General features: G+C 34.9%; 2 protein-coding genes across 3 annotated transcripts; both read right to left on the bottom strand.

Moving 5' to 3' along the window:
- Positions 1 to 1,541: 1,541 nt before the first annotated feature.
- LOC126549477 (uncharacterized) lies at positions 1,542 to 6,238 on the bottom strand. Of its 2 annotated transcripts, XM_050198754.1 has the most exons (3): positions 6,088 to 6,238; positions 3,170 to 5,815; positions 1,542 to 3,091 (listed from the first exon to the last, which is right to left on the bottom strand). In XM_050198754.1, exons 2-3 carry the CDS (start codon positions 5,633 to 5,635, stop codon positions 1,637 to 1,639), a joined length of 3,921 nt encoding a protein of 1,306 aa, XP_050054711.1. In that variant the 5' UTR covers positions 5,636 to 5,815; positions 6,088 to 6,238; the 3' UTR covers positions 1,542 to 1,636. The 2 variants fall into 2 exon arrangements, with proteins under 2 accessions (XP_050054711.1, XP_050054710.1); XM_050198753.1 differs by having other exon boundaries at positions 1,542 to 5,815.
- Positions 6,239 to 6,384: 146 nt separating this feature from the next.
- LOC126549478 (uncharacterized) lies at positions 6,385 to 9,323 on the bottom strand. Its single transcript, XM_050198756.1, has 2 exons — positions 8,013 to 9,323; positions 6,385 to 7,934 (listed from the first exon to the last, which is right to left on the bottom strand). The coding sequence occupies exons 1-2, from the start codon at positions 9,303 to 9,305 to the stop codon at positions 6,480 to 6,482; spliced, it is 2,748 nt and encodes a 915-aa protein (XP_050054713.1). The 5' UTR covers positions 9,306 to 9,323; the 3' UTR covers positions 6,385 to 6,479.
- Positions 9,324 to 18,261: the final 8,938 nt, after the last annotated feature.

Below are 18,261 nucleotides of genomic sequence, written 5' to 3'. Positions count from 1 at the left end.
TAGTTACCAAAGATCTACTCCTTGCTCTACCGTCGATCTAACTACGTTCCCTTCAACATTATAATATGTTGTTGGTCAGCCAGTAAATTTCTCATTAAGTCATTAGCCCATATCAAACCACCTTATTTTCGACATGCACTATTTACTATTCTTTACTGGGCCATATACATTATACATATTATCAAATCCATACCTATCTTTTCAATTAAAACGAATTTTCTATCAAGTTTACATCAATATACTATAAAAACAAAAAAACTCCCGCTTTATGGACATTCTTACGAAACTATACTAAACTCACCATCTGTTCAAATAGAAAACTTATTTTTATCCATAGCTTGCAAAGATCTTCAAGCTGTGTCTTATCCTATGGTCAGTAACATTTTCTCTAATTACTTCAATACTAATTTGGTAATTTCATTATACTACCTATACTGACGATTCCGTCTACATCCTCTTTCTGTAGGGAAAAAGTTTTATATTCAAGCACTATATATTTCCTTTACCAGTAACCTCTACCCCTCATTAACCTCTTTCACATCAGAGTGCTACGCTACCATTGAAGCGTTACAACTTTTATTTCAAATCTTGCTTCAGATAAATAACTTAAAACTTCTGATTTAATGTCATGCGTACAATCTTACAATCTTTTAATTTCAATCCTTTTAACTCCCACTTATCTCATCTAGTGTTTAAATGGTTCCCAACTCTACACCTTACATTTAATAGAAAATCCTTTCGACCTTTTCTACGTTTTTTTTTTGAATACCCTACTTTGCACCCCAAACGTGTAACTTTGTTCAACTCTTTGAAATCACTGAACATCTCCCACAATCTTTTTTCCATTTTAAACTCCAATTCAGATCTCATCAGTAATAAAATAACTTATTTTATTTTTAAGGCTGGTGTAAGCGAGGTCCCTAGCAAATCGTTGTTTGGGGTAACCACGCTTTAAAATGAATATGTCTAACGACAAGTGGACTGTATGTATGATTAAGATATATATAATGTGTATAGACAATGAGATGTATTAAAATATAATATAACAAAGTCAATATAAATTATCAATTGATACATCAAGATAATATAATTGTATGAAATTACAATACAATTATTACAACAAATTATACCAATATATATATAAAAAAGAAATAATAGAACAAAATATATTATACAAAGTTATAAAAAATTGTACCGATATATATATATATATATAAAAAAACAATAAACAACAAAGTTCTTACCGCGTACTGCGCCACTGCAACAGCCGACAAAACACCAATAATTACGTGGAAATTACCAACGCAAAAGAATACGGTGACTAGCGAGCCAAACGGTCGCGGCGGCCCATATATATAGGGACCGTCGTGGATAGATCAGCAGCGGGGGAGGGGGTGTCGCGTCTAGAATATTCGAGTTTGTCGCAGTGGCCCAGGCGCGTTTATCGAATGATCGAGAATATCGTCGATCATTCCAGAGCTGTATCCAACATCCTCCCGCCTTTGAAAGGATGCTTTCAAAATTACAAAATAAACAAATAATGAATAAGGAATTGTACATCTTGTACCACTTTACATTAAATAGATAATATGATAAAAAAAATACAAAAAAACTGGTTGATAGAAGAACCTTCTGATCAGGACACAGGCAGCTTCACCACTTGCAGATGGACTGCCTTTACTGACAGACACACAAATAGAGCAAGATAAGCCTTGTTAGTCTTAGCACCTCGTCGACGGCTTTCTTTCACAATAAACGGTCCACCGTAATCCATGCCAACGAATGCGAATGGTCTATGAGGCTGTACTCGTACTGGTGGCAGGTCTGCCATGACTGGTTGTGGGCAAGCAGATCTATGGCGCACACATCTAACACATGTATGTATAATTTTCCGAATGGCGGCACGTCCTGACACAATCCAATATTTCCTTTGAATCATAGCCATAACTAGAAGGCTCATATGATAATGGATTATGATTAACTGCGTAACATGAGCAGCCTTAGGGAGCAACACCGGATGCTTAGCTTCCTCGGTCAGAAGCGAAAAACGAAGTCGACCGCCGACACGTATTAATCCTTCCTTGTCTAAATATGGTGACAACTGAGCAAGTGAATTGGGGGTTATCGATGCCGATGTATTTTCTAACTGTTTCCGTAAGTCTTCCCAATAAAAATTTTGCGTAAGCTTAATGATGTTAAGAAGTGTTCGATTGAGTTCAATTTGAGTAAGTGGGCCGCTGCTTACAGGCCTCCGTTTGCAACGGTCAATGAGGCGCCATACATACGCGAGTGTCCGTTGCATTCTCGTTAATGACGAAAAACGACGGAAGATCTCTTCTGATTCTTTACATTTAAGGATATGCAACACACACTTGACTGGTTGTTTGTAATCTGGAAGTTGCTCGGAAGGAAGTCTTGTTAAAGTTTGACTCGGCCATTGTTCTTCAGGCTGCCGTAAGAATTCCGGACCATTCAAATGCAACTGCGAAGCAACTAATTGGCTTGGGAGTAACCCTCTTGATGCCTTTATGCATTTTCCAATGCTAATATGACGAAGTAACTTCAAGTGCGCCAACGATGTAAGTTCTTCTATGAACATATTCCACTTGGAAGAGATCTCATTGGAAATTGGAGTGTCCCAGTTCAGTCCTTGGCGCCATAGCTCTTGCATTAGGCACTTAGCCCAGAAAACCATTGGGCCTAATGTTCCAATGGGATCATATAATCGAGCGAGGACTGATAGTACTGATCGCTTTGTAGGTTGCATCTCTGTAATATTTGACCTGTATCCGAATGTATCTCCATACGGGTCCCAGTAAAGTCCCAATATTTTTATAGCCAGTCCAGAATGAGGTTCATAGTATGGGTTACTGGCGCAGTCCTCCTTCGCAATGCCTTCCAATACTTCGGGGCAATTACTGGCCCATTTACTGAGCTGAAAACAGCCTTTCTGTAACAACCCAACGACTTGACATTGCACCTTCAATATGCCTTCCCTTGTATCGGCCCCTGCAATAATGTCATCCACATAGGTATATGACCGCAGAAATTGCCTTGCCAATGGAAATTCTGGACCATTATCTTGTTCCAACTGGAGAAGACAGCGAATTGCTAAAAACGGTGCTGAATTTATACCATAGGTAACAGTGCACAACTCATATTCCTGTACTTGCTCGTGTGGTGAACGTCTCCAAAGAATGTGTTGGTAAACACGGTCTTCTTTTCGAACGAATATTTGTCGATATATCTTAACTATGTCCGCTATGAATATGTACTTATAGAATCGACAACGCAACAAGATGTCACCGATATCGGTTTGCAATTTAGACCCAGTTGCTAAGCAGTCGTTCAGAGAACGTCCCGACGAAGAAGGGGCGGAGGCATCAAAAACAACTCGAATTTTTATATCATTCTCCTTCCGTTTTACAACTGCGTGATGTGGTATGAAATATTCTCCGGTGCGTTCAGCCAACTTCATATGGCCTAGTGCAATATATTCATCCATAAAATCACGATAGGCGTTATATAGCTCTTCGTCCTTACTTAGGCGACGTTCAAGATTATATAAGCGATTCAGAGCTAATGCCCGGGACGATCCTAGGCCTAATGAATGAGCGTCGTGCTTTGTATTTTCCTTATCCATTGAACTAGAAATTATGGATTTGAAAGGCAAAGCAACATGGAATCTTCCGTTACAATCCCGCGATACTGTTTCTTGAAAATGTCTTTCACATGCTTCATCTTCTGTGCTTGGGCTATGCTTTATATCAAGTTCTTCAACTTCCCAAAATCGCTGTAAAAGCTCACCTATATTTTGATTATCTGATGCCGCATGAACCACCAACGATGAAGCCGTAGAGTATTCTCTTGACCCTTCTATGGCTCCGACTATTACCCAACCAAACTGTGTGTTCAAGGCTGACGGCAGACCGGGACTATGGACAATATCCGATCGCGATTGCAAGATGAATGGATATAAATCCCCTCCAATCAGCATGTCTACTGAACCTGGTACATCAAAATCGGGGTCAGCGAGTGGAAGATGCCCGTATCGCTCACGAATTGAAATGGGTAATTTTTGATTCGGCATAAGAGCGGTGATTTTTGGTAATATTACAATGTTGGTGGCCGATATTTGCGGTGCATCATACAACAAAGGAATAAAGCTACAATTGGTTGAACCCTTAACAGTTCGTACGGGCTGCTGTGCCAGACCACTAACCTCTACTCGTCCCTTATGACGTGGTAAACCAAGTTGGATCGCACACTGATTGGTAATGGCCGAAATTTGTGATCCAGTATCTAATAAAGCTCGCACTGGCACCAGCTCACCAGATTGGTCTCGTATTCTCACTATCGCCGTAGCCAGTACAACACTAACATCCGATTTCACAGCGCCTGAAAAGTTAGTAGCTGTACAGTTCTGATCCGTGGTGCTTTCAATCGGTTTTGAAATTGCCATTGCATTAGGTGTTGATGTTTTCACTGAACCCTTATGTTTTGAATCTAAATGGAGCAATACACTGTGTCGTCCTTCACAAGTTTTGCACAAGTACGCCGACTTACAAGAGTTTGCTTCATGATCCGGACGTAGACAAACAAAACATAATTCTTTCTTAATGACAAACTCCCGCCGTTCGGCGACCGATTTCCTCTTGAACATTAAACATCGAAACAACGGGTGATCACGATCGCAAAACGCACATTTGTTCTTGGCAGTGGCAGTAGTCGATAATGAAGTCTTCACGGACGTCTGGCCGCCCTTGCCCTTTCTAGAACTACTGTTGCCCACTGACAGTGTACCCGTGTTAGCGCCGACGTTTTCTAAAATCTTACACCGATTCGCAGCAAAATCCAACAGTTCATCCAGCTTCGGTATGCTTTCTTGAGGTACACTTGCTTCAAATAATCGACGAGTATCAGGATCAATGACGCGGGCTCCGATGTAGAATAGCAAGAAACCAGACAAATCAACAACACCAAGTGCCTTTAGCGCAGCCACATTCTCACGAAAAGTATTAACAAAAGATGATAACGAGGATACCGATTCCCGTTGTAAACGTTCAAATGAAAATAATTTATCACAATGTGCTGTAGCAAGAAGCCGCTTGTTATCATAACGATCCCGAAGCGCACACCAGGCGATTACATAATTATCTGAGGTTAGTGGAACTGATTTGACAATGTTCAAGGCCGATCCTGATAAGCAAGACACCAAATAATGAAAGCGCTCTATATCCGTTATTGACCGATTTTCATGCACTAGTGACGTGAACATATCGCGAAACGCGCACCAATTTATAAGACTACCGTCGAATTTTGGAAGCTCAATCTTCGGCAACGACAACGATGCACGAGCATTATACGTATTTTCGCGTTCTACGATTGCACCTTGATGTGTAATTGAAGGATATCCACGTAATTTCGAAAACACCACTTGAATTTCTCCACACATTTTTTCCATGTCCTCAGTAATTTCTAAATCTGAACTTGTAAATTCGTCAGACCTGTTTAATTCAACCAGTGAAGAAAGAACATTTCCTTGCTCCGCTTCAAACGACTTAACCGCACGTTCTAATGTCCCGTGACGTGCGAAAAATATTGGTCGTTTATGCTCATCCGTGTCCGCTTCCATAGCCAGTGCATGTATTTTCCGTATTGAATTTAACGCCGCGTCCCTTGCGTTAATTCTTGTTTCGAAGATTTTGAAGGTGCCATATTGATAACAAAATATCCGGAACGAAGGTCCAAAAAATGTAAGCGAGGTCCCTAGCAAATCGTTGTTTGGGGTAACCACGCTTTAAAATGAATATGTCTAACGACAAGTGGACTGTATGTATGATTAAGATATATATAATGTGTATAGACAATGAGATGTATTAAAATATAATATAACAAAGTCAATATAAATTATCAATTGATACATCAAGATAATATAATTGTATGAATTACAATACAATTATTACAACAAATTATACCAATATATATAAAAAAGAAATAATAGAACAAAATATATTATACAAAGTTATAAAAATTGTACCGATATATATATATATATAAAAAAACAATAAACAACAAAGTTCTTACCGCGTACTGCGCCACTGCAACAGCCGACAAAACACCAATAATTACGTGGAAATTACCAACGCAAAAGAATACGGTGACTAGCGAGCCAAACGGTCGCGGCGGCCCATATATATAGGGACCGTCGTGGATAGATCAGCAGCGGGGGAGGGGGTGTCGCGTCTAGAATATTCGAGTTTGTCGCAGTGGCCCAGGCGCGTTTATCGAATGATCGAGAATATCGTCGATCATTCCAGAGCTGTATCCAACATCCTCCCGCCTTTGAAAGGATGCTTTCAAAATTACAAAATAAACAAATAATGAATAAGGAATTGTACATCTTGTACCACTTTACATTAAATAGATAATATGATAAAAAAAATACAAAAAAACTGGTTGATAGAAGAACCTTCTGATCAGGACACAGGCAGCTTCACCACTTGCAGATGGACTGCCTTTACTGACAGACACACAAATAGAGCAAGATAAGCCTTGTTAGTCTTAGCACCTCGTCGACGGCTTTCTTTCACAATAAACGGTCCACCGTAATCCATGCCAACGAATGCGAATGGTCTATGAGGCTGTACTCGTACTGGTGGCAGGTCTGCCATGACTGGTTGTGGGCAAGCAGATCTATGGCGCACACATCTAACACATGTATGTATAATTTTCCGAATGGCGGCACGTCCTGACACAATCCAATATTTCCTTTGAATCATAGCCATAACTAGAAGGCTCATATGATAATGGATTATGATTAACTGCGTAACATGAGCAGCCTTAGGGAGCAACACCGGATGCTTAGCTTCCTCGGTCAGAAGCGAAAAACGAAGTCGACCGCCGACACGTATTAATCCTTCCTTGTCTAAATATGGTGACAACTGAGCAAGTGAATTGGGGGTTATCGATGCCGATGTATTTTCTAACTGTTTCCGTAAGTCTTCCCAATAAAAATTTTGCGTAAGCTTAATGATGTTAAGAAGTGTTCGATTGAGTTCAATTTGAGTAAGTGGGCCGCTGCTTACAGGCCTCCGTTTGCAACGGTCAATGAGGCGCCATACATACGCGAGTGTCCGTTGCATTCTCGTTAATGACGAAAAACGACGGAAGATCTCTTCTGATTCTTTACATTTAAGGATATGCAACACACACTTGACTGGTTGTTTGTAATCTGGAAGTTGCTCGGAAGGAAGTCTTGTTAAAGTTTGACTCGGCCATTGTTCTTCAGGCTGCCGTAAGAATTCCGGACCATTCAAATGCAACTGCGAAGCAACTAATTGGCTTGGGAGTAACCCTCTTGATGCCTTTATGCATTTTCCAATGCTAATATGACGAAGTAACTTCAAGTGCGCCAACGATGTAAGTTCTTCTATGAACATATTCCACTTGGAAGAGATCTCATTGGAAATTGGAGTGTCCCAGTTCAGTCCTTGGCGCCATAGCTCTTGCATTAGGCACTTAGCCCAGAAAACCATTGGGCCTAATGTTCCAATGGGATCATATAATCGAGCGAGGACTGATAGTACTGATCGCTTTGTAGGTTGCATCTCTGTAATATTTGACCTGTATCCGAATGTATCTCCATACGGGTCCCAGTAAAGTCCCAATATTTTTATAGCCAGTCCAGAATGAGGTTCATAGTATGGGTTACTGGCGCAGTCCTCCTTCGCAATGCCTTCCAATACTTCGGGGCAATTACTGGCCCATTTACTGAGCTGAAAACAGCCTTTCTGTAACAACCCAACGACTTGACATTGCACCTTCAATATGCCTTCCCTTGTATCGGCCCCTGCAATAATGTCATCCACATAGGTATATGACCGCAGAAATTGCCTTGCCAATGGAAATTCTGGACCATTATCTTGTTCCAACTGGAGAAGACAGCGAATTGCTAAAAACGGTGCTGAATTTATACCATAGGTAACAGTGCACAACTCATATTCCTGTACTTGCTCGTGTGGTGAACGTCTCCAAAGAATGTGTTGGTAAACACGGTCTTCTTTTCGAACGAATATTTGTCGATATATCTTAACTATGTCCGCTATGAATATGTACTTATAGAATCGACAACGCAACAAGATGTCACCGATATCGGTTTGCAATTTAGACCCAGTTGCTAAGCAGTCGTTCAGAGAACGTCCCGACGAAGAAGGGGCGGAGGCATCAAAAACAACTCGAATTTTTATATCATTCTCCTTCCGTTTTACAACTGCGTGATGTGGTATGAAATATTCTCCGGTGCGTTCAGCCAACTTCATATGGCCTAGTGCAATATATTCATCCATAAAATCACGATAGGCGTTATATAGCTCTTCGTCCTTACTTAGGCGACGTTCAAGATTATATAAGCGATTCAGAGCTAATGCCCGGGACGATCCTAGGCCTAATGAATGAGCGTCATGCTTTGTATTTTCCTTATCCATTGAACTAGAAATTATGGATTTGAAAGGCAAAGCAACATGGAATCTTCCGTTACAATCCCGCGATACTGTTTCTTGAAAATGTCTTTCACATGCTTCATCTTCTGTGCTTGGGCTATGCTTTATATCAAGTTCTTCAACTTCCCAAAATCGCTGTAAAAGCTCACCTATATTTTGATTATCTGATGCCGCATGAACCACCAACGATGAAGCCGTAGAGTATTCTCTTGACCCTTCTATGGCTCCGACTATTACCCAACCAAACTGTGTGTTCAAGGCTGACGGCAGACCGGGACTATGGACAATATCCGATCGCGATTGCAAGATGAATGGATATAAATCCCCTCCAATCAGCATGTCTACTGAACCTGGTACATCAAAATCGGGGTCAGCGAGTGGAAGATGCCCGTATCGCTCACGAATTGAAATGGGTAATTTTTGATTCGGCATAAGAGCGGTGATTTTTGGTAATATTACAATGTTGGTGGCCGATATTTGCGGTGCATCATACAACAAAGGAATAAAGCTACAATTGGTTGAACCCTTAACAGTTCGTACGGGCTGCTGTGCCAGACCACTAACCTCTACTCGTCCCTTATGACGTGGTAAACCAAGTTGGATCGCACACTGATTGGTAATGGCCGAAATTTGTGATCCAGTATCTAATAAAGCTCGCACTGGCACCAGCTCACCAGATTGGTCTCGTATTCTCACTATCGCCGTAGCCAGTACAACACTAACATCCGATTTCACAGCGCCTGAAAAGTTAGTAGCTGTACAGTTCTGATCCGTGGTGCTTTCAATCGGTTTTGAAATTGCCATTGCATTAGGTGTTGATGTTTTCCACTGAACCCTTATGTTTTGAATCTAAATGGAGCAATACACTGTGTCGTCCTTCACAAGTTTTGCACAAGTACGCCGACTTACAAGAGTTTGCTTCATGATCCGGACGTAGACAAACAAAACATAATTCTTTCTTAATGACAAACTCCCGCCGTTCGGCGACCGATTTCCTCTTGAACATTAAACATCGAAACAACGGGTGATCACGATCGCAAAACGCACATTTGTTCTTGGCAGTGGCAGTAGTCGATAATGAAGTCTTCACGGACGTCTGGCCGCCCTTGCCCTTTCTAGAACTACTGTTGCCCACTGACAGTGTACCCGTGTTAGCGCCGACGTTTTCTAAAATCTTACACCGATTCGCAGCAAAATCCAACAGTTCATCCAGCTTCGGTATGCTTTCTTGAGGTACACTTGCTTCAAATAATCGACGAGTATCAGGATCAATGACGCGGGCTCCGATGTAGAATAGCAAGAAACCAGACAAATCAACAACACCAAGTGCCTTTAGCGCAGCCACATTCTCACGAAAAGTATTAACAAAAGATGATAACGAGGATACCGATTCCCGTTGTAAACGTTCAAATGAAAATAATTTATCACAATGTGCTGTAGCAAGAAGCCGCTTGTTATCATAACGATCCCGAAGCGCACACCAGGCGATTACATAATTATCTGAGGTTAGTGGAACTGATTTGACAATGTTCAAGGCCGATCCTGATAAGCAAGACACCAAATAATGAAAGCGCTCTATATCCGTTATTGACCGATTTTCATGCACTAGTGACGTGAACATATCGCGAAACGCGCACCAATTTATAAGACTACCGTCGAATTTTGGAAGCTCAATCTTCGGCAACGACAACGATGCACGAGCATTATACGTATTTTCGCGTTCTACGATTGCACCTTGATGTGTAATTGAAGGATATCCACGTAATTTCGAAAACACCACTTGAATTTCTCCACACATTTTTTCCATGTCCTCAGTAATTTCTAAATCTGAACTTGTAAATTCGTCAGACCTGTTTAATTCAACCAGTGAAGAAAGAACATTTCCTTGCTCCGCTTCAAACGACTTAACCGCACGTTCTAATGTCCCGTGACGTGCGAAAAATATTGGTCGTTTATGCTCATCCGTGTCCGCTTCCATAGCCAGTGCATGTATTTTCCGTATTGAATTTAACGCCGCGTCCCTTGCGTTAATTCTTGTTTCGAAGATTTTGAAGGTGCCATATTGATAACAAAATATCCGGAACGAAGGTCCAAAAAATGTAAGCGAGGTCCCTAGCAAATCGTTGTTGGGGTAACCACGCTTTAAAATGAATATGTCTAACGACAAGTGGACTGTATGTATGATTAAGATATATATAATGTGTATAGACAATGAGATGTATTAAAATATAATATAACAAAGTCAATATAAATTATCAATTGATACATCAAGATAATATAATTGTATGAAATTACAATACAATTATTACAACAAATTATACCAATATATATATAAAAAAGAAATAATAGAACAAAATATATTATACAAAGTTATAAAAATTGTACCGATATATATATATATATATAAAAAAACAATAAACAACAAAGTTCTTACCGCGTACTGCGCCACTGCAACAGCCGACAAAACACCAATAATTACGTGGAAATTACCAACGCAAAAGAATACGGTGACTAGCGAGCCAAACGGTCGCGGCGGCCCATATATATAGGGACCGTCGTGGATAGATCAGCAGCGGGGGAGGGGGTGTCGCGTCTAGAATATTCGAGTTTGTCGCAGTGGCCCAGGCGCGTTTATCGAATGATCGAGAATATCGTCGATCATTCCAGAGCTGTATCCAACAGCTGGTTTCCTCATTTGAAGTTGTAGAAATTTGTGTAATTAATTGTTTTTAAATTGTATGTTGTAATAACTATGAGCTATCATTGTATACACAAAAGGCTAATAAAAAAAATTATAAATATATATATAATAATTTAATAAGATAAAATCGTATTATATAATTTTAATACAAGCTTACATCTAAAGTCGTAACTTAATTGTAAATGAGAGTATATACGTGTCCGTAGTTTTTGCGGACGGAGTCTATAATCTTTCTCTCTATATATATATATATATACATCAAATCGAAGTAATATAATAATATTCACTTATTATTTTAATAACATTATATTGTAAGAACTTAATTAATATTGATAATAATGATTTGATTTTCTTATAAGTTATAATTAAATATAAATTGAAATCAAGTCTAGGTAATAATCTTTTGAGATGGCGGATTTTTGGGTTTTCTCAATAGTTACAAGTACGGTTAACACACAATTCAGCTTAAAATCGTTATTTTCTCATGACAAAATGTTAACTAAGAAACATACTCTTGGTACAGTGCTAGAATCGTTTTTATATGATCAAAAATTAAGTGATGGCTAACAAATTTAAATTCTTATGGTGATTTTTGTAAAAATAACTTGAAATAATATAACCTAATAATACTTTGTAGTAAGTTTTATTTAAGCAACATGTCTTTTAAATTTGACCTTCGATCTAATCTAAATGTTAATATCCTTTTGGAAGTTTTTAAATACAGACAGAAAACTCATACATGCGATCATCGTTGTATCGCTTATCAGAACTATCCGATGATGTGGCATATCATAGTTTTACATCCTAAAAATAGCGATTGTACAACCAACTGTATTAAAAGATTGTCACAATGATTTTGACTTAAACTCGGATAATTTACTATAATATTATGGTTATAAAAAATAAATGTTTAAAACAAAAATCGCTCTTAAAAATAATTTACAAGAATTTAAACTATATATTACCCATCTTTGACATGTTTATCAGATATAATACTATAATAAATTACGTACTTAATGTTTATAAATAAACAATACCAATACACATTAAGACATTGAATCTTGCAACTTAACGATTTACTCAAAACTACAAACCTTATTAGTAGAAATGTAAATACATAACATACATAATGCACGAAATACCCATTAACAATAAATAATAAATAGCCCGTTTTCCACCATATTATTATCGTAAACTATTTTGTTGGACTAAATTTCCTCTTAATTTTTTTTAATTTAGTGATTTATGTATAGAGCGGATTTCAGAGCATATTTATATAGTTAATAATAGAAACGTCTCTTTAGTGTTCTGATTTAGAATCAAATTAAATTATCTAAAAAAATAAGTTTGTATCGATTATAAAAGTGTCTTAAAGTACAAATCAAATACATTTTATTGAAAAATTTGGGAATTAAGAATAACTTAAAAATTCCAAGTAATATCAGAATTCAAATAAATACCCTATATAGCATAATAACGGAGGAAGTAGGTAAGTATGACACTTGGTGGATCGTCTTGTATGCATAATGTGTTTGTCGCTTCGCTCATAAACTAAAAAAATACAAGAATACACTACTATGTCTCAATATTTGCAATATGACAATTGTCGTTTTTATAGAACAAAAATGCACACTTCTAGTTTCAATCTATTCTAAATATTGCACAACCCACCATACCATATGCAATCGTAACAATAAGATTTGTTGAATAATAGTATCGTTCAGAATCGTCTGACAACAATAATAACAATATGTTATTATTAGATCTCGAGACTTTATACGTTTTCATATTATTTGTTCACCAATGAACATATTTGAAGTTTTACAAGGAAACAAATAAATTAATTTCAAAGCGTCTATACAAATTTAAAATTTAAAATTTTACCTTGTGTACTTTAGCATATTTATTATGCTCGGTGATCATTTTTCTTTTAAAAAGCATAAAAATGGAAAAATGAAATTGTTTAGTGCATGGTTTTGAAACAAAATTTAATATAAACTATAAAGTATTTATACGGTGAGAATAAAAATAAAACTTATAATAAAACAATATTTTTACCGTACACGAGTAAAAATCTCTATATAGTCGGTGAATAGTCTCTGGCCTATTATGATCATTTTTTTTAAGATGTCTTATACGTTTGATGATAAATATTATGTGTTTTGATGTGATATACGTATCATCTAAAAAAAATCAATTTTAAGAATATTAATTAATATTAAACAAATTAGTCTCGATTATATAAAAATTTTTAAAGTATTTTTTTCGAACATGACGTCTCATATTTTTGTTTCTATTAGAAGTTTTACAAATAAATATATAACTTTTTTTGTCAATCGATTTCGGTGTAATTATTTTTTCCAAATTTAATTATACACACATAAGTACGTATATTTTATGAATGCATTTAAAATTCTTAACTATGCACATTATTATATCGAGTCACATCTTAATATGATAACAAAAAAAAGTTTTAAGTAAATAATAATTTTCAGGTATATTTTACAAAATCTGTCACTTACATTATATATTTTTTATTACAAAGTTAAAATTTTTTTCTTTCTACGATGTCCGTATCGTTTTATTTACACCAGCCATTTTATTATGAACTTTTTACAATTTGTTATGCTGTATAATAATTTATAAAACATGTCGCACGTGTTCGACTCAAACAAGTTTTCAGCGTAACAAATTAATAACGATTTGTGACATAAAAATATATATAACGCATATTGACGTTAAAATAAATGATGATAAAAATAAAATACTTGTTTAAATATGCCTTGCAGACGTTCATAAAAAGTATAATCCAAAAACAAAAATTGCATTATAAAACGATAAAATATAATGTAAAGTACGTCACGTTATTAGTTATATTATTATTCTTGCTATTATTATATATATTATTATGTTACAGCGCACAGTTGCTTATCCAAGAATGTGTTGACACTAGATATGGATTCAGAAGTTCAATACTTCATTAAATAATTACGCTTTTTTTTTTTTAAAAAAAAACCATATTTATTACATTATTAAAATTCAAAATATATTTTTAAAGATTTTAAACAAATTTTATTTTGGATAAACATTAAAAAATCAGTATTTGTATTGAAATCAAGATTATTAACAATGTGATAGAAAATAACTTAAATATTGAACTAATACCTACGTTTCAAGTGTAAAAATATGATCGAATGAGTTACCGTTCTTCTGCCTCTCTTCTGTACGAAAGGTGTCGAGTGGGTCTTCGTGATGGATGTTCTAAATTTAAATTCACAGTTTTACACGAAAAAAAGTTTATGAGCGGAGACAGTTTATTAGCTTATAGCACAAAGTATATTAATTCTTGATAAAATAATTTGTTTTAATATTGATATAACAGTAAGATAATTAAATTCTATCATTAACAACATTCGAAATATAATTAATGAAAAATAAATAAGTCAATGACAATTTACATTGTCGGGTAATCGCAGTACAAATAGTATTTATTTTAAAATCTTATAACCTGAAAAAAAAATCCAATAACGGAATGAATTGAACGAGTTGTAAAATAAAGTGGAATTTAAAATTATTTTTAACTTGGCCTGGCAATGCATAGGTATTTATTATGATTTAAATGCACTTGGCAATGGAAGTATTTTTTTCTTATAAAAATAAAAGTGTTTTATTTTTTTATTTGAAAAGTAAAAAACTATTTTTTAACATTCAAGTATCCTGATGTGGCAGTACAATCTTCTTTTTCAAATTAAAACTTCCTTTTTTACTGTAAATTGTTAAGTTTGTGAGTTTTTTTTATTTTTAAAATGTAAATGAATCGAAATCGAAATTTGGACGAGTAATTTAACTTTGACACTTTTTTACTAAGGATAATCTTTTTTCATTATAGGCTATTTAGATGTTTCATAGCTTTTACTAAGTCTCCTCATAATTCTACTTAGTTGAAACATACAGTTTTCCCAAGAAGTTGCTATGGTTGTTAGTCAGACGCTCAACCACCAACTGGGATGACCGGTCTGAACCTTTTATAATTAAATTCAATTCCGGCTTAGCCCTAAGGGTTTGCCCATACGATAAAACTGCAGTATTTTTCTTGATGAAAAGTACTGAGGATAATATTAAGTAATTCATGGTTATAGGTTTAAAAATTATAGAAGCTATAAATAATGATTTATATAATGATATTAATTACCAATAATATGCAAGTTCACTAAAACATTGGTTTTTAAAATAGAATTGTCCTAGTATGATATTAATCGAACTAAATACTACTTATTATCATATTTTATGTTTTATTTAAAAGTGTAAAACTATTATTTAGGACTATTAATTATTCATAGTATCTATATTTTATAAATATTAATAACTCAAAAATTATACTCTCTCGAATTTTAATTTAAATGCATCAACATTTCCAAAAAATGCATGTACTTAAAACGATGAAAGTTTTAAAACAAGATTTTTATACTACCACCGAATCGTTATTCACTGGTAAAAATCCTTAGTAATCGAAAATTGTGTCTCTGTCTTTACTTGAAAATTCCATAAATTAGAATTTTAATTTATTTAAAAAAATAATGGGAGTGAAGTGAACATGATAGCTATTTAATAACAGTGTATATTATTTTATGATATGTAGCGATAAGGGTGTGATGTATGTGTTCGCTGGTGTTAGTAATTCAGCAAAATTTTTTGGCACCAAACATAGATTACAATTTTACACAAATTCAACGATAACACGGTGCTTGGAATCTCAAATTTCAGCCACATACTATTAGTAAAACTCTGAGTCCAGGTCGCTAATATTTCACTATTACCTAAAAATGTATGATAATATTATAGGTGAACTGTCTGCGAATTCACTTACACATATATATATATATATATATATATATATACTGAGCCGTGGGTTTTCTTATAACATTCAGTAAAGTCCTGCAACGACGGAGTGCGTTTCCGTTAAATTTACTGAAAATCTATCTGAATTGCGGCCGGAACCGGTAGTACTAACTCAATAACGATATCACCGTACGCACGCGATTCTCAACAAACCATAACGACGATAACCGACCCTGAACTCGGCCTCTAGAGGTAATCATAATTTCAAACCTAATTACCGAGTTGTACCTTTATTTTAGTGGACATAGCTAGATAGATATCCGATGGTAATACGTGTTATACGTACAGTGCGAATTTACCAAGTATACACATTGGCCATTGCCCTGCGTAGATATTCCAAGTAATATATAAATGCAATATGATAATTATTATCGAGAAGTCGCTTCTGACCAGTGCCGAGGTCAGGTAAGTAAATAATCGTTACGAGTCACCAAGCTTCTGGTGGACCACAGAATGTGATAAACTAAAAAAAGTCTAATAACACAGATAGAAGTTACCTAAATCAATAATATAATTGTTAAAACTCTCCTGATCGACGAGTCAAGTAATCATAGTTTCAGAAATTCCAAAATTATCTACCATCTAAAACTGAAACTATAATATTATAATTTCGTATTTACAAAATATCTACGGACTCTACATTCATTGGATATTATTAATTTTCAATGTTCAACACTTAAATTTGTCCAAAACAAAAAAATTATTTATTATAAAACTATTATTATTATTTTAAAATATCGTCACACCTATTAACATATTAATATAATACATTTTTTTGTACAAAGTTCATAAATCAGTAATCACTGTTGAATTATTTTAAAAGAGTATAAAATATGTCAATATGTATGTCAATCTTTTTATTCGTAAATATAAGTAAGTATTCCGAATTTTTAGGGACATATCATGTATTATGTATATAGGAGTAATTTTATAGCATAAGTGGTACAATAATCATCAATCGACATGCACAAGTTATTATTATTATAAAAATGAACACTTGGTCTGTAATACTAGTAATATATTTTCAATACATAGGCGCACCTAATGTAAAATAAAAATTAATTCTTAAACAAAATATGACATTGTTTTTTTTTTCTGAGTTTCTAGTGATTTATACGTACCTACATATTATAGATCAATTATACATCGTAGTCCACTTACTACGCAACTGTGCTGGTTTTCAATAACACGTGTAATTATTATTATTGGGATCTACTAAAATATTATTACTATCTATCGGTTCGGTAGTTGCAAGTCGTGTATTTGGGATTCGTAAAAAACAATATTTACTTTATATCCTACACGTTTGACCTTTGATATAATATTATCATGGTCAAATCAAATACGACCAATAATTAATCGATTAGGTTATATGGTATATATCCGTTTCCCAATAATAAAATTCCACAATAATAATTATAATAAATTTACGTGTGATTTTTAAACTGCCGCTTCCCGCTCGTTTAAGTTTTTAAGAATAACGAGGAACGTATTGGATTTACAATTTTATGTTTTATTGGTTTGTGTATCATGTGTTTTTCTTCGCATTTTTGTAGAAGTATAATATATTGATTTTATCTCAAAAAATAATATATATAATATATATAGTTATAGATAATTGGTATATGGTAATTGTGGTAAATTAGTTGTTAAGTTATAGATTTATACAATTTTTTTATAAAAATTCATTAAAAATCTTTTGAATTAAGAAAATACCAACAATAAGATAAATATTATGTGAAATATATAAATAACATAAACTATCCTTAAAAGTAGAGGCTGATATACCGTGTGCGTTAAAAATCATTATTGATATAATGTACAAAGATTCACCATTGAATTCAAATTTGCACATCCGTTACAGTGACCTATTACTCTTTAACAACGAACACTCGAGACTCTATACTAGACTTCCTATATATCAGGATGTATTATATAAGTCAATAATTATAGATTTGTTAAAAAATTAAGAATCTTAGTATTTGGAAAAATCATGGTATTAAGTACAGATTATAGATGAAAAAAAAACTAATAATCCAATTTTTTTTTTTTTTTAATACATATTTCTAACGTAAAATGTAAGGCTTAGTGAACACACTTAAAATCTAATTTCGTAATAGATATCAAACAATAAGCTTACGATTTCAATAACGACAATCG

Source organism: Aphis gossypii, chromosome 1 (assembly GCF_020184175.1).
Source record: "Aphis gossypii isolate Hap1 chromosome 1, ASM2018417v2, whole genome shotgun sequence".
Lineage (NCBI taxonomy): Eukaryota > Metazoa > Arthropoda > Insecta > Hemiptera > Aphididae > Aphis > Aphis gossypii.
This window is presented reverse-complemented; position numbering and strand designations above follow the sequence as displayed.